Raw genomic sequence first — 12,055 nt, forward strand, 5'->3', positions numbered from 1 at the left:
TATTTCATCTCATTAACCTGAAAATTTTGAAGACCCTTTTCTCCTTGAGACATTGTTATTATTTCCCTTTGCTCATCCTAGGAAGCTAATTCAGAATATAGATTCTACTGTGGTTTTTAGATCATTGTTCCAATACTGGTATAATTACATAGGATTTATTCTTTCTTCCTCCATTCCAATCAACCCATTATAGAAAAAATTACCTTTACTTATACTTTACTCCTCAGCCTACCTGTACTAATGGGGCAGTTTTAAAGAGTATTTTTGACGCATGAGCTATGTTAAAAGAAAGGGAAAAGATGTAGTCAACCTGCATCACTGCAACTCGGAAGAACCTAAGCAGGTACTAAGGAGCAGATAATATTGAAACTAGAAATTATACCCTGAGATTTCCAGACTGTCTGATAGCAACTGAGTGCCATATCCTCCCCTCCATGCTCTCCCCTGTATCTTAAGGATTTGAAGCCTAAAAACATTCCCCAGATCCATGCCATCGAGGCTGGAATTATATACATTTTGGAAAACAGAGGAGAAGCAAAAGGCATTAATGGATCTACAGTAGAGGTGGGCAGGAGTGTGGGCTTAGTAGGAGGCGACAAGATTTTACAAATAAATCTGCACTTTTCCTGTACATCATCTACTTTAGCACTGTTCATGTTAATAGCAGTTTCTTGCAATTTTGCACTTCCTGGTTTCTTCAATACTAGTGGATACTTTTCCAAACTTTAACTTCCCTAGCTCTTTCAGTAGTTTTTATAAGATTTTAATTCCTTGAATTAAATAACTTTCTGCTAGAAGTATCCACAATGGCTTCTCTAGCTATCTGAATCATGATTGACTCCTCCATTTTTCCCTGGTGACAAAGTTCTAGCTAATTTTGAGTGAGCCATGAATGAAATCTATGTATAGAGCCCATTATACTTATGCAAATATCTAACGGCCTTCAAAAACCAAAAGAAAACCAACCTGATTTTGAACAAATATGCATCTTTACTGGACTCTCGGGTAGCTAAAACCTTCTTTTCCTAGAAAACATATGTTAAACTTGGAAACATTTATGGTTTACAACCTTGCAGATCTATCTTCAAGTTTTAGCTTTAATAAATATACTTCACTTCATCAACTCAATTTTCTTGAAGGATATTTATTGACTACTAACTTGGTGTCAGGAATTGCAAGTACCTGTGAAAACCACAATGGTTAAGACAATCCCTGTCCTGGCCCTCATGATGCTTAAGATCTAGCAGCAAATATTAGTGAAAAATAAAAGAATCTATATGAGATGAAAAACATAGGCACAGTCAGGTTCTAAACAACCTTTCATGTTGTAAAAAGATGCTGAGTTTATTATAAGAATTATAAGGAGACATTAAAGTGTTTTCATCAGAAGAGCGATTTGACAAAATCTGAATTTTTGAAAAATCACTATAGCTAGTGGGTTAAAGTCAGATTGGATGGGAATAAAACAAGATATAGAGACCAATCAGGAAGGCCTTGTATTAATCCAAATGAGACATAATAGCAGTCTGGGGATAAAACCCATTGGTTCATAGCCTGGACCAAGGGGATAGAAAAAATCAACTTGATTAAAGAAACATGTAGGAATTAAAACAAGATGCGGGAATTAATTAAATACAAGTGATAAAGAGACTTGTGAAGGGTGATTCCAAAATGTAAGGCTTTTGGGAAACAGGTACATAGTAGTGTCATGACTGAGAGAGGAAATACAGGAAGACAAAGTGGAGGAGGCTTGGGAGGAGGTATGCATTGAAATGGCAGGCTCTGTTTTAGACATGTTGGATTTGATTTGCTGGTAAGACACCCATGTGGACGTGGTCTGTTGGCCGGTAGAGATAGAGATTTGAAGTTTAGAAGAAAGGTCTTGTCTGAAAAATGAAGATTCAAGCATCCTCATATTATATATTGTAATTGCAGTCATAAGAGTGGATCCATTGATACAGGCTCAGGTACAGAATGGAAAGAGAGCTGGACTAACAGTGGAACAGCCACCTTTATTTTTCTTTTTTAGTTGCATTAGTCTTACTGCCTTCTCTTAGACAAGCACTCTCATATAAAATTCCACACAATTTCTCTAGTTTTCCCAACTTTTAAATTTCAACATAAAGTCACTATATAAAGAGTATTTTATTAATGAATTTACATAATGAATTGAATCAGATACATGTTAATTGAATCATTAATTGGATTCTAATAATTTACTACTACAACATGTTACACAGTAGCATATACATTTCTTACAGTGTAAGAATTCACCAAGGGGGAGGGTAAATCTTTAACCATAGTTTTCTACAAGCATCTTAAGCAAAGTAATTGCTACTTAAAAGACAAAAAGCTCATTTTTTAACAATTTTTCTGAGTCTAATGAATCAGAAAAATTCAGAAAAATGAATCTTTCAATTATATATTACAGATATACATTTTTTTATTCTATTCTTAAAGTCTTCCACCTAATCAAACATATTGTTTTCATTCTTCTTCAGTATTCCAGAAGTGCAGTGCACTTAAAAAAGTCTTTTATATATATCATGGAAGGAATTTAATAAAAGCTATAATATGAATTTTAAATATATCCATAAAGTGAAGCTCTCCAGTTCATAAAATTAATGTTATAACTATATATAATATGCACATTGAAGTTTTTTGTGTTAAAAATATATTCACAAATTTTGTCATATTTACAAAAGATATGACTGTAATGAAACTTTAACAGCATCTAAAGACATATGACTAGTTTAATATCTCAGTTATTTTTTATGAACGTAGAAGGCTTTTAAAGCATCTTTGGTCAAGTACTATTGAAATAACAATTTTATTCATAAAATAATTAAATAAAAAATACTGTAACATCTATTCTACTATTTATAGGAACAATTTTATTATGTATATATTCATGTTATACAAAAATATAGCTAATTATTTTGAAAAGAAGATAAATAACCTATGTAAAATTGGTTGAAATACAACATTTGCAAGACAAAATGAATACAATGTTTTTAGTGTCTCTTACCAGATGGGTCCATTTTAATGTAACTGCATTGTTTTATTTAGTATGGGTTCATGGAAGATGAATTTCAAAGAAAATAACACTGCAGTGTTCTTTAAACACATCAGAGCTATGTACCTATGCAAAAATAGCTTATAAACACTGTAAAATGTTACAACATGCCACAAAAATTATTCTCTAATCTGCTTTAAATTTTAGTGTAGACAAATTTAGCTCCAACAGGAATAACAGAAATTATACCTGTTCAAAAAGGTATAACAATTAACCATGATTAGAATTATCAAGTTGTATGCTTGTGATCTAAATAGTATCTCCATAAAGCAGATGTTAATTTGAAATTAGAAATTAAGTGACAGTTTGCATTTCTTGTAATTCTGAGAATTTCAGCTTTTGATTCAGAGTTGAAGAAATTTTCACCAAACATGCAATTGGTGTTAAGAACAAGTGGCTCACTGAGTGTTGAGGAGTTCCCCCATCATCTGTCAAAATATTAATTATATAGCAAATTTCAGTTTATTTCCTTGAAACCATTCATATAGTAGGTGACCTTTACCTGCAGCATTCCCTGATGGATTTTGTCTAGAGAATGAACAAAAAAATCAAAATGCCATGAAGAAGAGCTTGTGGCTCCCTGGAGAAATTTCTGTTCAATGGTGTTTTCGTCAGCTGAGCAGGGAGCAGTGAACTCCACAGCATCCCCAATCCAGGTCCTAATGTGTCAACTTATTTACCCACCATCTCTTAGCAATGCTGGTAATACTAATTCCTTGTTCAAGTTTTCTTCCCTCCAGGAAAATGGTCAAAAGTATTTCTTTCTACTTTTACTCATAATTCAACCTACTACCCAGCCAACTGTTAAGTAAACCACTTTGTTGCCTTATCTTTGAATTCAAGCATTTTCACACAGGCTCTACCCAGCCAGTTTTCCAGGAATTAAACAGCAGTTGCTTCCATTTAGATCCTCTTCTTTTTTAAAATGGGAAATCAATTTTCACTTGTGAGCCACGGTCAACCAGATTTATAGCTCTCTGGTCAGAATTCATCCATACGTTTTCACACCCTATCTTCCTTAGACGTTGGTAGCCTCTGTGAAAGAGTCATTGGGGCCACTGTTCTTTCTGACCTCCAGGTTCTTTTTAGACTTGAATGTCACTGACACCTCAGAGTGAATGGCATCCAACCGCTGCTCACAGCGGAAGGCCGAGAGGAAAGCCTTTCTATAGTTGCTGTTCATCCAGCCATAGAGAAGTGGATTGGCAAAAGTCGAGCACATGGCGATGATGTGGAACACTGTGAAGATGAGTTTGTACTCCTTCAGGTGCAGGACCTGGCTGTCAATGTCAACAGCAAGCTGGAAGGCGTGGAGAGGCAGCCAGCTGACTGCAAACACCACCACCACGCACACCAGCATTTTGGTGGTTTTTTGCCTTCGCTGATGGTAGTGGTCATTCGCAGCTCCAGGACTGACATGATTCTTTAGTTTACTCCAAATGCGAGTGTAGGAAAATGATATGATGCCCAGGGGCAAAACATACAGGATCAACAAGGAAGAAAGACTGTACACAGTGCCATAGATGCTCTTCTCCTCACCAGGCCACTTTTCAGTGCAGGCCACAATCTCAAAGTCAGGAATGATCTCAATCAGCGAATACTCCCGGAATATGGCCAGGGGACTTGCCAGCAGGGCACTGATGCCCCAGGCTAAGCCAATAATCAGGAAGCTGATTCGCTTGGAGATCTTGCTCTCCAGGTGGTAGACGATGCACCTGTGCCGATCCAGGGCAATTACTGTCAGGGTGATTGTGGATACTTGTACTGCCAGGCCCTGGGCATAGGGCACCAGGTGACACAAGACAGGACCCATTTTCCACTCCCCCATTAAGGTATAGGTAAGAGTGAAGGGTAGACATAGAGTATTCACCAAAAGATCTGCCACCGCCAGATTGGCAATGAAAAAGTTGGTTACTGTGCGCATGCTCTTGAATTTGATCACCACGTGGATCACCAAGGAGTTGCCAATTACCCCAAGCAAGATGATGGAGCAATAGGCCAATATGAGGACAACTTGTACCTCAATCAACTTGGTACTATCTATAAGTTCTGGCTCAGGGTCATGGGCCAGTTCACCTCTAGGTGTGGTTTGTGTCCCATATTGCTCCACCTTTATTTCTTCCACTGTCTGGTTCTCGTCAGCCTCTGCACCTATTGGACCCATTTTCAGTACAGTTCCACTTAGCCCGCAAGCAGCACAAGAGTCTACAACCTAAAAAGAAAACAAAACAAAGCAAAACAACAACAACAACAAATGCAATGAAGAAAACACAAAGGTGAAGCAAAAAAATTTCACAAATGGACTGTTTTAATTTTGACTGGGGATCAAAATACCCTCTATTCAACATTTGAATAAAACGGACCCTTTAATAAGTCTGTTGTCAAATATGGATCAATTAAATTAGGTCTCTGAAATGTATGCTATGACGGTAAAGTATAATACTGATAGTAAAGACATAATTTCAAAGTGAATGCTACCAAATGGATTAATTTCAAGTGGGATGAATATTATAAACTTTATGAATTTTATAACCACTATAAATTCATTGAATTAATTTTCAGGTGGATAAAAAAGTAAAGTTTCCTTCAATATCTTGACTGTTTCAAATTTATAAATATACAGCAACAAATTGCATAAGAAAGGGGAACATATTAAAACTATTGTCTGGTGGCTGAACTTTGGGACTATGAATTATCTGAGATAAACCAAGAAGATTCTGTTTCTGGTGCATGGCTTAGTATTAATAGTATTAAAGCCGGGCGCGGTGGCTCACGCCTGTAATCCCAGCACTGTGGGAGGCCGAGGCGGGTGGATCACGAGGTCAAGAGATCGAGACCATCCTGGTCAACATGGTGAAACCCCGTCTCTACTAAAAAATACAAAAAATTAGCTGGGCATGGTGGCGCATGCCTGTAATCCCAGCGACTCAGGAGGCTGAGGCAGGAGAATTGCCTGAACCCGGGAGGCGGAGGTTGTGGTGAGCCAAGATCGCGCCATTGCACTCCAGCCTGGGTAACAAGAGCGAAACTCCGTCTCAAAAAAAAAAAAAAAAGAAAAATGGGAAGGAAAAAAAAAAAATGGGAAAAAAATAGTATTAAAATATGTTAAGAGCTACTTTTTAAAAATGTAATTTCAATAGCTTTTGGGGTACAAGTGGTTTTGGTTGCACGGATGAATTGTATAGCAGTAAAATCAGATTTTAGTGCACCCATCACCCAAGCAGTGTACGTTGTACCCAATATGTAGCTTTTTTGTCCCTCACTCCCATTTCCACCCTCTCCCTTATGAGTCTCTAAAGTCTGTTACGCCACTCTGTATGCCTTTGTGTACCCACAGCTTAGCTCGTACTTACAAGTGAGAACCTATGGTATTTGATTTTCCATCCTAGTTACTTCACTTAGAATTATGGTCTTCAGCTCCATCCCAGCTTGCTGCAAAAGACATCATTTCATCCTTTTTTATGGCTGAGTAGTATTCCATGGTGTATACATACTGCATTTTCTTTATCCACTCAATGGATAAAGAAAAAAAATGGATAAAGAAAAAAGTGTTCACTAAGGACACTTGGGTTGGAACAGTTGCTTTTTTGACTGATTTTAAACTTCTGAACTAACATATATTATTTCATGCTTTCTCCAAATCTCTGTTAGCCCCCATATTGAAGAGCACCCTCAGACTAGTTTTTTACATATCTCTTCCACTTGCTGTTTTCTCGCCATTTCTACAACATTGGTTTCATTCTTCTTAATCTCTTATCATATTACTTTAATCATCTTCTAACTTACCTCCCATCCTCTTTTGCTTTTATGTATTAATTCCTTCACCTAACAGAAATAATCAAGTGTCTACTCAATGCCAAGGTGGCTTTACCATCCCGGTGCCTATACATTTTCAAACCTGCGTTCATCACAAATTTAAATGCCTATATCTTGAACTAGGGTTTTTGCCAGGTGAAGACAACAGGACAGTATCTCTATTAAAAGCCTCCCCCATTTTACTGGACAATGCCTACTCTGCTATTAAGTTTTTTCTGAAATTCAAATGTGATCATATTGTTTTCCTCATGTCTCCAGATTGTTTGAAACAGTATATATCATTTTCTAATGCAAGTTTCATTTTTTTCAGTCTAAGCATTCAGAGCCCAACACCATGGTGGTAATACCTTTCAAATATATTCACAGTCACAAAAAGCTGCCACTGTCCATTCAGTGCTTCGTTTATGAATTTGTTTTTATGAGCCTTTAAATGGATGTGTTTGTAATTAATAGCATCTAACTCCATTGGTAGGACAGTCATATATTTATTGAGCCCACGGACAACTGCTGGCTGGTCCTGTGTGCTCCCCAGCTCCTTTCCTCACCCTTCCCCTGCTCTGTTCTGCCCTGTACCGCAGGGGGGCTGACTCTTGGAAACTACATTTTCAGGCTCCAAGTCATTGGGATTCTGTCTGGGTTCGGTCAGTGGGAGGCACTGGCAGGCAGTTGGAGGACAGCAAGAAGGGAGAAGCCACTATATCCTTCTTCCCTCTCTGCTCTTGCCAGTGCATCTGCAGCTGTTCTGTACCTCCGGTTTCCACAGGAGAGAGTCATTGTGATTCTGATTCCAGAGGAGGTCCATGGTCTGGGGACCTTGGTCACACTGCCTCTTCCCCATGTTCACCCAGCTGGAGGCAATAATGACTCCCTGCTCTTGCTAATCCATAAGTCTTCTCAACATCCCTTGTTTGGTTTAATGCAGATAATTGGTTGTTAACCAATTATCTGCATTAAATTCCTCCCTTTTTACATTCTTGAATAGATTCTGTTTTGCATAATCTGATAGTAACATGCATATATGCTTTCATTAATTTGATCTCCCACCAAAGGATCTGCACCCACAGGTTGACAACACTGGCCTATAGAAGAAAATTCGAACTCCTTGGTATAGTATTCAAAGCTTTTCTTGAACTCATCCCTGCATATCCCTCGGGCCTCATCTCTCCTGACAGCCCAAAATATGCCATCCACTTCGGTCATTCTGCCTCCCTTCCAATTCCAGCAACACCTGAGCCTTTCCCATGCCTCTCTGCCCTCCCTGTTTTAAACCGGGAAGCCTTTCAGGTATCCCAAACCCCTGTGCTCACTTCTAATGCTGCAGGTACCACACGCCACCTTGTGACTGTTCTGCTTTGTTTATCCACCACAGCAATCTCTTTGAAGACAGAACCTGGACCTTCTTCCTCCATTGTTGAATCCCCAGCACACTATCTAGTACATTATAGGTACTCCAATTTGGCAGAACAATTATAAAGCTAAAGGAAAGCACAATTTTATGGAATAACCAATGTCAGCAAAATGGAAAGTACAATTTTGATCCTTTTCTTTACTGAAGACAACTACCTATGTAGGATTCTTTGCTGTGACATATATCCATATGCTTATTTTCTGATTATCAATCAGATAACTACTTATTAAAAAAAAACATTGTCCTGAGACTTTCTTAAATTAATTTCTGATTATGACATTTTTAAATTGTCAGTATACCCCATAAAAAAAAACCTTTCTTTCTCAAAGATTTCTGGTCCTCCCACTCTCTCTCCTTCTCTCCATTTCTAGTGCTTTTTCTTTCTTTTCTTTCCCTCTCTTTCCTTGTCTCTCCATCTCTCACCACTCTGCCTTCCATAGAAGCCTTACTATACAGAGAGACATAGGAGTTTCCATGTACTCAAGTGTTTGCTCTACTGATGTATTCCAGCTCCCTCTGCATAAATTTCAAATAGAATGCTCAAAGGAGCCCCAGCCTTCTTTCACATGTGCCTCCATTCCTTCGTAATTAGGGAAAACTGAAACCAGCCATACAAATCTTGGAGTGTATATTTGAAAGGACACACCATTTCCCCTAGACTAAGAAAGAGACTGGTTTCAGAGTACCGTTACTGAATCCTGACAAGCCATGTACAGAATTAGAGACTCCAGGAGGCTGGAGGTTGGAGGTTGTAGCTGACTAAATTGAGAGGAAGCATGAGATTGAAGGATACTAGGAGAAGTATACTTGATTTATTGACTTGCTTTGCTTTTTCTTCTCAGTCTTGCTTTATAAATTTTGAGGCTCTTTTACTTACAACTTCCCTGTCGGAACGGTTATTGATCTACAAGCTATTAGCATATAGACAGTATTAGTTGTGCTTAAGCAGGCTACTGGCCTTCAGCCAGGTCAAAGCATTACCCTAGAGCAGAAAATGCATCATTTCATGACAGTGCTTCTGGAAAGTGGAAGAGGAAAACGGTACACAGAGGAAATTGCCATCAAAAGCACATGAAGGAAACAGCAAGCAGACAAGTGAATAGCCTCTCCTTGATATAAGGCAAAATTAGATATTTACATTATTTGACATTTGAAGAGAACTTTCACTGGTACAATTTTCCTGAATAAGGGAATCCTTAGAAACTTTGTTATAGAAACATTTCTTTGAAGAATAGGAAAAGAGTTTCAGGGCTTCCCCCAACACCCCAACACCCAAGATTCAAAGAATTTCAAATTATTTGTGTCAGAGACCAGTTCATGCTTTGAGGCGATATTTAAATCTGTGGTGTCTTTTTGCAACAGTATTGTCACAGGTTGGCCAAGGTAAAGCTAGACATCTTATCAAGAACAATGTCTTCCAGAACATTTTTTTCTAGGGAAAAACATCTCAGAAATCAATCTCAGAAATCAAAAGCCCTGCATTTGCCTACACTAATTAGTTCTAGGGATGGGGGTGGAGGAGAGGGAAGAAGGGAAGTTTCAAGAACGCAGTATACAAGACATGATTCTTTGGCTAATCAGTAGAAAGTTGAAAATATTTACCAAAGACAGTGGGAAGCCTTTCTTAGGAAACAGCATCTCCATTTCATGTTACTGAATTTTAAATGATGTGTACCTACTGCAAAAAGTCTTAAAGGTTTTAGTGCCTCCTTTCCCTGCCACCAAAAGCTACTGCCAGTGGGTGAGCCTTTCTGATGAAAAATGAACAAACGCTAAATGAAGATGTCTCTTCTTGAACAGCTTTGGAGAATCCAGTAGGACCTTCTGCTTTAGACAAATGTTTGATTTTTAAAGAGGCAGGAACAATAACAACTTACCGTTCTGGAAAGATAATAACCTATCTCAAAGAAGGGTCAAGGAAATAGTAAATAATCTTCAATGGAAAAGGGAAAATCTAACGAAAGTAGAAAATGGGGATGGTATTACATACACCTTCCAAACCTCCACCTCCCGCCTAAAGGAGGAGGAAAAAGTCCATACACTCATGGAGACCCCCTCGCGTTCCTCTTCTCAGGAACCGAGCGCTCCTCTAGGGATATTCTTGTTCCCAGGGGGTGAATCAGAGTTAGGAATTACACTTACTGCCAAGACGCGGAAACAAGATGTGGGCGTAGGGTCTGTCCGATGATGAGCCAGCAGACCCGGAGAGGGCCCTGGAAGGTCCCCAAAGCAAGTCCGGTTCCGTCCGCTCCTAGGGTCCAGGACAGCTCGCGCTGCGCGGTCAGGCAGCTGGAGCAGTGCGAGCGGCTGGGTGGCTGGCGCTGCCGGCTCTGCAGCCAACCTCTCCGGCCACGCGCGCCTGGGCACCGCACTCACCCGCGGGGTGGGCGGGTGAGGGTGGGAGGATCAGAGATGGGGGCGTGGGGAGGGGGGCAATCCCTACGCTTAAAGACGAGAAAACAGGTGCAGAGGCTACAGGGTCTTGCAGAGGAGGGAACTGGAGGAGAAGTTTTGGTGGCGAGGGAGCAGGAACAGTGTCCAGGTTCTCTCGGCTGCCTCCCGGGCTTGGAAGCCCGCGCAGCAGGACCGTACCCAGAGCGGCGCCCCCTCGCGGGTCCCCAACCACCACTTGCAGCGGCTGCTGTCACCTACTGTGCCTCCTTCAAGTTTGATGCTCTGGGGGTTCGCACCACCCCTACCTCCCTCCCTTCCACGAACCTCTCCCTTTGCTCTCTGCTCCCCAGTTCCGCGGGAGATGGACCGGCGAAGACAGACCTCCTGGACTTGAGGCCGAGTTCACCAAATCCGCCCGGGGGAAAGGCGAGGGCAAAGGCGAAGGCAAAGGCGGGGAGGACAGACCCAGCTGAGGCCGAGGGGCTGCGGTCCCTAACAGGGCTGGCGAGCGAAGACCTCAAGCTGGCGGGAGGAGGGCCGGGGCTGCAGCATCCGCGCGCCTCTTAGGGGCTGAGAAAATTCCACAACTTCCAATCGAGAGTTGTTTTCTTTTGTGTGTGTAGGAGCAGAAATGGGGAGCTGGATCCGCGCCGTACCACGGGAAAGCGCCAGCAGGATTGCACCGAGAACAAATCCTCCGCACTCTCGCCCAGGGGTGGGCGCAGTGCGCTGGTGCTCCTCTAGCTGGGCGGTCCCTGTGCTCCAAACCAGACGGTGAAGGGAGTTCAGATCCTGCAGCCCATTATCAGTAATTTCCCTAACAGGTGTCTGCAGACAGTTTGCAAGTTGGGTAGTGCAGATTCAGAGTCGATAGCCAGGAATTTGTGTTGTGCGCTCTGGCTCAGGGCAAAAGCTAGGATACAGATAGGATAGGAAAGCTACGGGACACAGATAAAACACAATCTCGCTTTCTCTTGATAGCTGACTTCCGATCCTTCACTCTTTGATCCTGACCCAAGCCACCAGGAGCGTTTGCCTCTGGAATACTCGCTCCCGGCTCCTTGCGGTGAAGCCTTCCGCTAGTGCCCAGGGCCTCCCAGGCTGAATTAGTGGGTAGGAGCAAAACAGGATGGTGGAGACGATCAGCAGAGCAGCAGCGTCTGTTTCCTCGGGATTCCTCCCAGGAACCCTATTCGAAGCCGTTCCTTCTGAAAGTTGGCAGCCAGTCTTTCTTTCCTTTGTTCATTTCTAGAGGAGGCAGTAGAGCTACCGAGATAAAAAAGCAAAAGCCTGAAACTAGTAACCTAAGTCTTTCCGTAACCATCCTTTGCACACATTACTTTCCCTCTATGCACTGTCAT

General features: G+C 41.1%; 1 protein-coding gene across 1 annotated transcript; it reads right to left on the reverse strand.

Annotated features, from left to right (window-relative positions):
- Positions 1-1,991: 1,991 nt before the first annotated feature.
- Positions 1,992-11,748, reverse strand: NPY2R (neuropeptide Y receptor Y2). Its single transcript, XM_032248609.1, has 2 exons — positions 10,443-11,748; positions 1,992-5,288 (listed from the first exon to the last, which is right to left on the reverse strand). Exon 2 carries the CDS (start codon positions 5,238-5,240, stop codon positions 4,095-4,097), a length of 1,146 nt encoding a protein of 381 aa, XP_032104500.1. The 5' UTR covers positions 5,241-5,288; positions 10,443-11,748; the 3' UTR covers positions 1,992-4,094.
- Between the last annotated feature and the right edge of the window lie 307 nt (positions 11,749-12,055).

Source organism: Sapajus apella, unplaced genomic scaffold (genome assembly GCF_009761245.1).
Source record: "Sapajus apella isolate SASKATOON/1434 unplaced genomic scaffold, GSC_monkey_1.0 scaffold67, whole genome shotgun sequence".
Taxonomy (NCBI): domain Eukaryota; kingdom Metazoa; phylum Chordata; class Mammalia; order Primates; family Cebidae; genus Sapajus; species Sapajus apella.